The sequence below is a fragment of the Gossypium hirsutum genome, chromosome A05, assembly GCF_007990345.1.
Source record: "Gossypium hirsutum isolate 1008001.06 chromosome A05, Gossypium_hirsutum_v2.1, whole genome shotgun sequence".
Lineage (NCBI taxonomy): Eukaryota > Viridiplantae > Streptophyta > Magnoliopsida > Malvales > Malvaceae > Gossypium > Gossypium hirsutum.
The window spans coordinates 72680075-72692407 of record NC_053428.1 but is presented as its reverse complement, the minus strand read 5'-3'; the positions used below and the strand labels follow the sequence as shown (position 1 = coordinate 72692407).

The 12333-nt window shown below is 32.6% G+C and overlaps 1 protein-coding gene across 1 annotated transcript; it reads right to left on the bottom strand.

Moving 5' to 3' along the window:
- Window positions 1-5494: 5494 nt before the first annotated feature.
- On the bottom strand, window positions 5495-9760 carry LOC107959957 (uncharacterized). Its single transcript, XM_016896136.2, has 4 exons — window positions 8859-9760; window positions 8566-8762; window positions 6166-6249; window positions 5495-6081 (listed from the first exon to the last, which is right to left on the bottom strand). Exons 1-4 carry the CDS (start codon window positions 9538-9540, stop codon window positions 5686-5688), a joined length of 1359 nt encoding a protein of 452 aa, XP_016751625.1. The 5' UTR covers window positions 9541-9760; the 3' UTR covers window positions 5495-5685.
- Between the last annotated feature and the right edge of the window lie 2573 nt (window positions 9761-12333).

Genomic DNA, 12333 nt, shown 5'->3' with positions numbered 1-12333 from the left:
TATTATAGATAAGATTCTATCGGTGTAGAGTGGAAATGAGACAACTGTGGCAACTAAAGTAGTGGGAGATGTATATCTTTGCTTTGATAATTTTAGGAAGATTATTTTGAAAGACATTTTCTATGTACCAAGTTTCAAAAGAAAATTGATTTTTGTTGCAAGTTTATATAAAGACAGCTTGATCGTGACTTTTAATAATAATATTGCAATATTTAGAAATCATAAACTTATTTGTAATGAATGGATGTCAAATAATCTCTATTTTATCAAACCAAGGATAAAAATACTACTTGAAACTGAAATTTCGAATAAAAGACTTAAAATTTCTTATTCTAATGAGTCGTGCCTTTGGCATTTGAGACTTGGTCATATTAACCAAGAAAGAAACACCAGACTTGTGAAATATGACACTTTAAGTTTGCTTAAAGAAGTTTAACTTCCACAATGTGGAACTTGATTAGAAGGTAAGATGATTAAGTGATCTTTTAATGCAAAAGAAACGAGAGTCGTGAAACCCTTAGAGCTTGTGCACACTAACATGTGTGGCCCCTTGAACATTAGTGCAAGAGCTAGTTGTGAGTATTATATAACCTTTTTTTATAATTATTTCATATATGGGTAAGTGTACCTAATGCATCGCAAGAGTGAAACTTTGATAAATTCAAAGAGTTTCATGCGAAAGTGGAGAAACAACTAGGTTTACCCATAAAAACACTTCGATCTAATCAAGTGGGGAATATTTATTAGATGAATGCTTAGGGTATCTCATAGAGAATGAGATTCTGTCTTAGTTAACAGTGTCGGGCACTCCACAATAGAATGACATGGAAGAGAGAAGAAATCAAATGTTGTTAGACATGGTTTGTTCAATGTTAAGTTATTCGAAGCTGCCAATCTCCTTTTAGGTATTTACATTGAAAACGAATTACTATATTCTGAATGGTGTACCAACTAAGGCTACATCTAAAAATCCATAGAAATTGTGGCACGGCAGGAAGCCAAATCTAAATCATTTAAGGATTTGGGGATGCTTGGCCTACATATTGGATAAATATGCAAGGAAGTTGGATTTATAGGAGAAATTTTCAAAAAGAACGAAGGGTGGTTTATTTTATAACCCAAAAGAGCAAGCAATAATAGTGTTAAGTCATGTTACTTTCCTTGAGGAAAGTTACATGAATAACTTCAAACCTTGGAGTAAAGAAGTACTCGTGGAATTTCGGGAAATACAAAAAGCCCTATAGAAACGGTTCCAGAACCAACTCCTAATAGTATACATGCAAATGATCAGTAGTAAAGAGTGTTTCATCGCAATAAGGGTCTCGCAAGCCTGAGTTCTTCCAATCTGGTTGAAATGTTTTAAGCACTAAGTCAACTAAACAGGAAGATGACGACCCACTCACATATGATGACGCGATGTCGAGTGTTGATTCCAAGCTCAAAGAAATAGATATGAAAGTTGAGATGGATTATATAGATTCCAACTCAATGTGGGAAATCGTAGACTTACCAGAAGAGATAAAACTCATAGGTTGTAAGTGGATATAACAGTCCGATTTTGACCCTAGTCAAAATAGTAGTTTCGGGACCACATGTCTGAGTTAGAAAAATATTTTAATATTTTTTTCATGCCTATTATAAGTGAATTGACATGTGTGAAAATCTCGTGTGAAAATTTAACTGTTTGTGTGCTTAATTTGCAAAAAGGACCTAATCGTGTAAAAGGTAAAAGCTATGTGCTAGATATTAAAAGTGCTTATTTGACTTGGATTTATAATTGAAAGGTCCTTATGTGGTTATTATTCCATTTATTTAGCTAATGGACATATATGGCCTTATTTCAAATTATTTTTATATGTTTAAATAAAGGGTAAATGGATATTTGTTTAATAAGTATTAGTTAAATAAAACAATGCATAAAATAAAGTCATTATTCATGTTTCATAGCTGAAAATAGCAAAGAAAATAAAATAAGAAGAACACCTAGGGTTCGGCCATTGTATTCCTTGATTGAGGTATGAGTTTTGTTCGGTTTTTGATAATTTCTATGTTTTTGTGATAGTTGTTTAGTATACTACAAAGCCCATGCTTCAATTTCTGATTTTGGTGATGATTTTGAAATATGCCATGGATGAATTCATGAGTTTTGTGTTGTTAAATGGTGAATTATGGAAGGTATGTTTTGGGTTGACATATGTTGTCTTTGAATTTTTGATGAAATTGAGTAAATTGGGCTAATTTGTAAAAATGTTATTTTGAGGGGTTAAAATGTGAAATAAATGAAATGTGTGAACTAGTATGAGTACTAGGAGAATTCGGCTAAGCTTGTGTATATGAAAATTATGTGAATTTTTTGATTTCGTGAAATAGGGACTAAAGTATCAAAATGTGAAAATATGAGGGCTAGTTTGCAAATTGCCCTAAATATGTGTTTATGGATTGAATTGAATTATTTGGTGAATAAAATGATTAATTTTGAATACTTATAGATCAATAAAAGAGGAGTTCGGATTTAGATCGAGGAAAATAGAAGATTATAGAATAAACGTTCGAGTCGACACCTTCAAGTACGAGGTAAGTTTGTACTTAAAATATAATGTTAAGTAAGCTTTGATGCCTTTATTATATATGAGTTGTATATAATTGAATTGCATAATATGATGATGAATCGGAAGTTTTGGCACTAAGTGTGCGATTTAAATTAGCTTCGGCTACTTGAGGCACTAAGTGTGTGCTTTAAACTAGCTTCGGCTACTTGAGGCACTAAGTGTGCGATTCTGACTTAGTCTCAGTTATTTGAGATAGCACTAAGTGTGCGAAAATATTTAGCTTCTGCTAACATTATAGCACTAAGTGTGCGAATATCTAAATTACGAACAATTTATGGAAAGTCTTTTAACATTCAACAAGAGGTAAGTACGAAGGTGAATAAGTACGGAAAGATTCAGGTATGTATAATACCTAAGTGGTAGATGATGTTATGTATGTGAATTTCATTGAGTTGATATGGTTTTATGGATGGAAATTGTGCAAATACTCATATGTTGTTATTCTATGTTCATATACTATTGATGATTTGAGTACGAGCTTACAAAGCTTTTAAAAGCTTACTTTATGTGTGTGTTTGAATTGTTTTGTAGATATCGAAGCTATCAAGATTGGGGATCGTCATGGATTGTCGCCACACTATCGAACCTCATTTTGGTACTTTGGAAATGTATATATATATTTTTGAAGGATGGCATGTATAGGCTAGTAGTTATGGAGTATGTTTTGGGATGTATATATTTAGCCATGTGATTTGGCTAATTTGTGTTTGAACTTATGGTTGAGAAAGGCTTATGATATGTGATGTTAATTTCCAACTGTGGCATGTTTTAACTGGATAAAGGAGAAGGTAAGTTTGGTGAGTTCATGGTTTAAAAATGAATGATGTTTTTGATATAATCTTATATTATGTTTTAGTATGAATAGGTAAGGTTTATTAGTATGTAAATGGTTGATAATATTATGGCATGAATGATGTATGTGTTTTAGCATGAAAAATTGGTTGATTGGATTATACATATATGCTTGTTTCTATGCTTGTAGGTTGACTAAAAAAGGAGTGGCAATTTGGCTTAAACCAAGCCTGCATTGTGCCACAGGCCTCTCTGTTGGCCGTGGGCTTAAGTCAGTAGCTAGCTAAGAACCACACAGCCATAGCACACGGGCGTGTCTGTTGGCCGTGGGGAAAAGTCAGTATGTAAACTCTATTTTAGCACGGCCTGGTTACACAGGCTTGTGACCTCAACAGAATGGAAAAATTTTCTAAGTGATGAAACCTCTAAATGTGTTCGGTTTAGTCCCAAACTATTACCAATGCATGTTTATGGTCTCATTGACCTAAGAAAGGGACTTAATTTTTTTTTGATTATTAATATGACGATGTTTGACTTTTGATTGTAAAGTGATTACGAAATGTTCTAATGTGTTTAGTAAGCCTCATAACCCTAGTCCGATAATGGATATGGGTTAGGGGTGTTATAGTGGATCTATAAGGAGATAAGAAATATGAATGGAAAAGTGGAAACTTACAAGGCTAAACTTGTAGCAAAATGTTATACTAAAAAAAAAGGTATTGATTATGAAGAAACCTTTTCTTCAGTTGCCCTACTCAAGTCGATCCTCATGTTATTATCCATTGTGGATGATTTCAATTTCAAGATCTTGAAAATGGATGTCAAGACAGTATTCTTGAACGACTATCACAATACCTACCTTAGCGTTGGCAAATTATCATGTCATCACAAGAGACCACTGGTGGAGGTCACAAGTCTTGTTCAGAGACCTTCCACTCAATCTTTTAGAAAACATGCAAGGTTTTTTATTTTCAGTTTCAATCATGGGTGATTAAAATGTCATGACAAGTACATGTGGCATTCTTCTCCTAAACTACATGGCATGCTTATCATAGATATGCATGAACATGGTTTTTCAGTCAACTTAAATATCATCATGCTATCATAGAAAAGCATAAAATTAAATGACTCTGACTAGTCAAAGTTTCCATGATTCCATCCTAGAAAAATGGATAATAAAAAATTACAATTATTACCCGCAAAGCAAAGCCAAATACCCAAGTTCCGAAACCTAAAATAAACACTTGAAAAATCATCGAAGGGATCTATCATCGAACTGTTGTCACCACCAGGGGCATTCGTTCCAGCCATAGTCGACGTCGTCATTGCCACCGTCGTCGCCACCATTAGGCCATCTTCGGTCGACCACCACCGACCACCATTGGCCATTGTCAACTTTCGTTGCTCGACCCATTATCGATCTTTTGCCAATTGGAAAAGTTGGGTTCGTGTCGTCTTGATCAATTTTGGATGCATCTCAACTCTCCAAGATTTGCCGCAAAATAGGTTACATAAATTTGAAATAAAATATGTGTGGAGATGATAGTCCACAATCTAATTACATATCTCAAAATTTGTTAAAACCTAAAATTACATCCAATTAATTTATAAGAATCACAACTTTGGCAAAATTATTTATGATTACGTACTTTTTACTTGAATTATTTATTGATTGTACCATACTTTAATACTTCCAAAAAGAATAAATCGAATTTGGCACAACCTGTTTTGCAATTTTACCGTATATTACTATTTTTTTATAATAAAAATTAAATATATAATATTAGAACGTCAATGATTAAAATATAAAGATAAATAATTTATATTTAAACTTTTAATAAAAGTATAAAATTAGTAAATATTTTTGACAAAACCAAAGATGTTTTTAGATAATATTAACGTACCCAAACATTATTATGTTAATCATTTCCCAGAAACAGTTTCGGGCTTGAGCGAATATATATGTTGTGGTATCAAAAAAAGACCTGACCTGAACCCAGCCCAACCTAGTTTTCAGTGAATAAATTTGCGAAGATGGATGGGTCGAAATGCCAGTCCATAACACAAATTGCAAGTTAAAGCAAAAAGGATAATTGCCAGAAGTCTTCAGTTTTTAAATGATTTCCAAAGTCATTAATTAACCCAACTACAAAAGGAGTAAACGGACGGTACCATATAAACATGAACCCACATTCAAAACATGCTTTTCATGCAAACCAAAAAGACAAAAAAAGAAAAAGAGTACATCTTCACCACCCACCTCTGGATACTCCACATAAAGCTGTTATGAGGCAACACCTACATCAGCAGAGGCGTGACCACCCTGAACTGCCGACCCATGATTGTTGTAAGCATGGCCACCGCCTCTTCCACCCCTTCCCCGGTTATTATAATAGCTCCTCGAATAGTAATTGTTGCCCGGCTGATCATAATATTGGCTACGACCATTTTGGTAGGCTCCGCCACCCCTTCCACTGCCTCGACCTCCACGGCCATTGGAGTAACCCCTACGACCACCCCCAGTACCCCGACTCCCTCTTTGGTTGTGATAGGGTCTTCGAGGAACATACTGTTGCTCCTTGGGTTCTACATCTCTCTGGTTGTCGTCTGTATCCACAGATAATTTCCCGCCTTGTTGAACTGCAATATCCTCTACAGGATTTTCCATCTCCACATCATCCTGAAGAGAACAAGCTTATTATATTAAACCAAATAAATGAAATCATAAAAGAACATATCTAATGGTACAGCTAACTGAAGTCACCTTCTGATGTTCTTCTGCAACACTAAATTGATTGTCACTTGTCTCAAGTATCTCAGGTTCTTGATAATTAAATGCATCTTCTTCCTACATCAAATAAGAAAATAACTTAAAAACATAACCTCATTTGAATTCATAAAACTAACAGAGGGAAGACAGCTCCGAATGAAATTTAAACATGTTAATGCAAAACAAATAACATGTATTGATCAGAAATGAGGCCTGAAAAAGGAATACAGTCACAAAAAATAAACATCAAGTCCAACGTCAGGCTAAGGAATATGAAACTAAGAAGCATTACATCCAGGGTAACGCTAATCCTGCCTATTGACTCATTCCTACCTCACCGCCACATAAAAATCTGCAAGCATCGCCTAGTTATACAATGACAGAGAGAACCACCTACCAAAAGATATTTTATTCTGAAGACCAATATACTATATGGGTCTGAATCTTAAGAATCATTTAAATACCCCCATACAGATTAATCCAAAACAGTTTACACCCTATTCCTAGTATCTCGAAGCTTTCCGTGACAAACTGAAAGCAGAAACTTAAGGCAACCCTCTGTGTTTCTTCAGCATCCCCTCTCAAAAACTTGACTGCTTTAGGCCATTCAAGTTTCAGTTTTGTGTTCCATTAGCCAATACATGAATCCATACTACACAAACCAACCTTCTAATTAAGATCTTTCAGTTTCTCCAAATGAAAAACATGTTTTTATTCCTTCCTGCTAAAAGTGCTTCACCAAAGAAATTGGCCATGTATTATTTCTGAGCCAACTTCTAAATTTGCAACTTAAATACCAAGATTCTTTTCTAAAATAAAATCTAAATAACCTTGTCTTTTTCCAAATCCTTCTCAAATTTCACCTAAAACTAACAAAACTACAGCATGCCGCTTGAGACTGTTCTAGGGGTGATCACAAAGCAAAGAAATTGAAAGAATCTGAATTGCAGGGAAAATCATATGAATGAATTCAATCAAACATGCTGATAGTTACAACAATCCACTGCTAAAATGAATAAATAGAAAAGACTACTGATCATTCCATCCCCCTTTAAGCTATATATTAGTAGAGGGATACTAGCAAAGATAATGAGATGACATGAATGAGCAAGAATACTTATTGTGACAAAGATTTAGAATTTGAAACATTATTCAAATCGGACAAATTTTTTAGAACCCAACTTTTAGCTGACTTGGACATAGTCACGGCCACCAATAACTTAGTAAACCCATCACCAACAATATTTAATTGCTACTACCAATCCCGAAGTATAATACAATTAATAGTGGCCAAGAAAGTCCTAAAGCTTTATGGTAGAGAATCAACGTTCAGAATGCAACACATACATGGTGCATAAATAACAAATAAAGGGAGTTCAGAGTAACCTCTGTCAACATCCAAATAGGGCATCTACACAGGTGGTATAAAGAAGTCAAAGGAAAAAAGGCAGGATACTGGTTCTCAAAGCCATTTGCATGTAGCCAAAGCCCAGAGAATTAATCAGTTTTAAAAAATCCACGAGTAAAAATTTCTCAATTCTTATCGCCATATTTGTTGAGTACAAACAACTTGACAAAAAAATCCAAACTACAGATCATCATATTCGTTGGTTCTAAAAGTTTTATACAATATACTAGCCACCAAGTAGAAACAACTAACAAGAAATTCAAATAATTCTTCCAGTCATTGGTACAAACTATCAACCCTTTAAAAATCCTTCTCAGCTTCTTTCCTAGTTTCTTTTATTCTAGTTAACCCTAACCTCAGATCTAAAGCCTTCCTATTCAGCTGTGTTCCATCAAGTTTTATCACTAACAATACCAAAAATGTTACTTTAACAACCCCCTCCCACCTTAGCAAAAGGAGAACAATGCATAGGTGGATTTAAATTCTCATTTCTATTCCGATGATATGCATATATAAAACAATAGATAAATAAAAGAGACTTGATAGAGTTCAAAATGTTGATGTACAAAGGATCTCGCAACCTAACATAATGGTTAAGAAAATAAAGAAGACTTCATAGATTTTGAAATGTTGATGTCCAAAGGATCTTGCAACCTAACATACTGGTTAAGTCAGGTAAAAAATATATGGAGTTCTAACATTTTTTATGCATACTGAAATATAGATAGCCAGTACGATTCCACTTCAACCTTTTAAGCATACAGATACAAAAAATAGCTATGACAATAGTTTGAATGCAATGCCCTTAAGTTCTCTCATGTCGACACTTACTATTAGAAATTAACAGTCATTTCAACAAAGCTGAAAGTATAGAAATAAAAGGGAAGTCAAGAATTTTATACTACAACATTTATCAGAAATAAAATGCAAAGTTAAATCCAATAACCAAACTCTTTACTCTTCTTAAGCTAGAACAAAGTTAATACCTTTTGCTGATACTGCCCGACAGAATCTTCCACCTGAAGAGGCACAGAAATGGGCACACTCTGCACTGGAACCTGGAAAGTGGTATAAGTCCCAGCAGCAGCAGCTGCAACCACTTCAACTGGAGCCTTCATCTCCGGCGTCGTCGTAAAGTAATCCAAAGCCATAATCTTGTTAAGCCTCTCTCTCAACCCAGCATCTGAAACAAAAAGAACTGCCCAAGTTAGAAAACCTAGAAACTTAAAAATAGAAAGCCCCCCCCCCCAAAAAAAAAACAAATGGAGTGCTTTATTACAGGAGACGTCGGCATTGGGGTCAATGGGCCGGTCAGAGTTGGAAAGCCAAAGCTTAGCATGGTGGAGGCAACGGTGCAAAGCGTTCTTGTGAGACAAACTGGAATCAGCAGAGCGTGAAGTCAATAGTGCACTCAGCGTCGAAATGGAATCCAAATCTTTCTCGCTAAGCAGATCGGTAGCGTCGTCGGTGACATAATCGTAAGTCAGGCAACAGCCCCTCTCGTGCGTCCGAGTCAACATCATCGAAGTGAAATCATTCTGAGACTTTACATCGAACAACGACCCGAAATAGAGCAGGTTGAGGAGATCTTCAACAGCATGATCGGGCTCATTGGGCGGCTGCTGCTGTTGTTGGGCTTCCGAGGTAGTTTCTTCCGCGGAAATGGTTTGACGCTGTAAAGCGAGTGAGATTTCTTCAGAGACGGCGGAGGAGAGAGGGTGGCGAAGCTTCTCGAGTTCGTCGATGAGGGCGGAGACGGAGGGTTTTGAACGTAGGACTTCTTCTTGTTCTTTGTTTAAGGGTTTGCCCTGGGAGACGGATTCTTCCATCTGGAGGATGCGGTTGTATTTCTTGCGTAAGGCACGGATGCGTTTGTTGATGAGGCTAAGGACTGGACCGTCGGAGGAAGTGGTGGTTATTGTGTCGGAGGCAACTGTTGTTGTTGCTGCAGCGGTCGCCATTTGAGGGGTTTTTGCGGTTGACTGTGGTGGTGGCTGATCGCTGTTTGGAAGAGCACCACTGGGAGGTGGTGGCGCTGGTGGTGGTGGTGGTAGTGGTAGTGGGCGGCGGGATAAGAGATTTTTGGAAAAGAAAAGGAAAGTGAATGATTTTGATGTAGGCTTTTTTGGGTAAACCACTGGTTCAAGTAATAGTAATAGTTACAACAAAATAATAATAAAATAGATAAACGATGAGAAAATAAAATAGAAATATCAACAGTTTAACTTCGGATTTTTTTATTTTTTTATTTACTAAGAGTTTACCTTAAAAAGTCATTTTTAAGTATTTAATAATATTATATTCTAAAATATTAATTTTTATTTTTATAATATTTAATAAAAATTTTAACTATTATTCCGCTCAAATTAAAATTATTATTAATTTTTTTAAAATATAATAATAATAAAATACATCATAAGACACCAAATTAACAGTAATTACTACTTTTCCAACGCTAACAAATACCAAATTTCCTTTGTTTATGATATTTTTCTTTTCAAACTTAAATTTGGGATTGAGTTTTAATAAAATTAATATATATTAAAAACTATAAAACTAGACCTTAAAATTTTATATTTTAAAACCTTAAATAATAAATCTTATATTATAAATAAATTTGTCCATGGGTCGAGCTTTAAAAATTAGTTCGAAAAGTAGAATGATTTGAGTAAAAATATAGGCTTGAATAATGAGATTGGACAAAAAAATAAAGCCCGTTTAAAAAATAGATCAGACCTTAGATAAGGGTTTTTGACTCAGGCACAGCTTGACCCGAATTTTCAAAAAGAAAAAACTATTGTTTTGCTACAGTTTTCTCACTGTTTTGCTCTCATTTCACTATTATGTTATTAATTTATTTTTAATTTATTGGAAAACATTTATTTTAATGTTTGTAGTGTTTTTGATGTATAATATTTTTTAAATTTTTATATAAAAATAAAATAAGCAAATTTTAATATGGGTGGGTAAAGTTGGACCTAAGCTTTAATATTTTTATCTGAATCGAATTTTAGCAAAAATTTAGACCCATTTTTCAAGTCTATCCAAGCTTGAAACTATTAATCAAGCTTAAAATTTTATTATCCAATTTGACCCGACCCATGAACAATTATAATCATAAACTTCAAACCTTAAATTTTAAATCTTACCCAACCTTAAATCATAATGTAGTCATTTCTATAAAATCATAATTTTTAAAATTTTAAATTCTAAATCCAGTATGACTTATTTATCCATTGTTGTTTTAAAAATACATTTAGAAAGTACTGGCGGAAAAAATACTGTGAAAAAAGTGTGATTTGATCATTTCAAATGCCTGTTATTGTTGTAAAAAATTATAGTGATAAATTAAAATGTTGTTTTCAGACATATGTTTGAAAGTAAAATTTAATTAATTTATATAATATTTTAATATAATATATAAAATATAAATTTTAAATATCATTTAAATAATTAATATAATTTATTTGAAAAATTAATGATATATAAAATATTTTAAAATTTTAAATATAATGATAAATTATATTGAAAATTTTAATAAAATGATATTTGTGAATAACATTTAAATAATTTAACTTGATAATAAATTATATTTAAATAATTTAATATAATAATACAAAAATATAAATTAATCTAAATTTATAAATACTTTTTAATTAGTTAATGTAAATATGGATTTGGGCTTAGGTGAAAAAGCATTTCCTCATTGGGAAAATGAGGAGAAAATATCAATTTTCAAAATTATTTAGTAAAGTTATTTTTTTCAAGAAAAATAGGTTGATTTTAAAGAAAAACATAAAACATATCTTACTAGATATGTTTTCGTCCAACAATAAATTTTTTCATCAGTCAAAAAATTCAACAGCTAGTTTATTTACTAAACCCAGCTCATTTTTTTTCTTTTGCATTTAAATCTTATTCTCTCAATTCTCTTAAATTATTTATTCTCTTAACTATTTAGTTCCCAATTTTTCATTCAATTTCTTTGAAATTCTTTTTGTTTTAATTTTATATTCCATAAATTATTTAATTTTATTTGTTTTTTATAATTTTAAAAATGTCAATGTCACATATTCATTTGGATGATAGACACATTTACGACGTTGAATTGCAAATGATAAGAAAATATTATTAAAATTTTTAATTTTAATTAATTTAATTATTAAATTGTCGCTTTTTTGATTTTCTAATTTTTTTATGTTTACATAACCAAAATCAAAGATTGGATCATGAAGACGTACATAACACTTTAAGTGCGAGAGACTATATAGGCAAATATTGTGAAAACGAAAACTTAGCAAATTGGTGATGGGCATAATTGGGAGTAGATTGAATTAACTAATTAATTTAACTAAATTTAACTAAGTATGCTAAAAATAAATGAAAGGTAAAAAAAAATAATAAGGAGAAATTCATATGTTTTAATTACGATGACATGAAAGAATTAAATTAATTGTCTTTTTTAACTTAGAATTATTAAAATAATGTTAATGATGTTATGAAAATAAATCATGGCAATTCGGCTATTTATTAACCTATGAAGTCCTACTTATTTAATTATTAAGTTTTTCTAGCATATTTCTACGTTTAATCAACTTGAGAATCTCATAAGTAGAAATCATATTATATGAAGTAACAGTGATATATCTAACTAAAACAATTTAATCACATTAATCTAAGGTTATGCAAGGTAATAAATTTCTTTCAATCTTATTACTACTTTGACCTAATTTATCATAAATAGATCAAATATG

Excerpts from the sequence above, each read along its gene's own strand:
- LOC107959957 (XM_016896136.2), bottom strand. The coding sequence starts at position 9,540 with ATGGCGACCGCTGCAGCAACAACAACAGTTGCCTCCGACACAATAACC. Across the intron at positions 6,250-8,565 it reads TCGGGCAGTATCAGCAAAAG|GAAGAAGATGCATTTAATTA; the intron begins GTATTAACTTTG and ends TATTTGATGTAG. Across the intron at positions 6,082-6,165 it reads TTGCAGAAGAACATCAGAAG|GATGATGTGGAGATGGAAAA; the intron begins GTGACTTCAGTT and ends TGTTCTCTTCAG.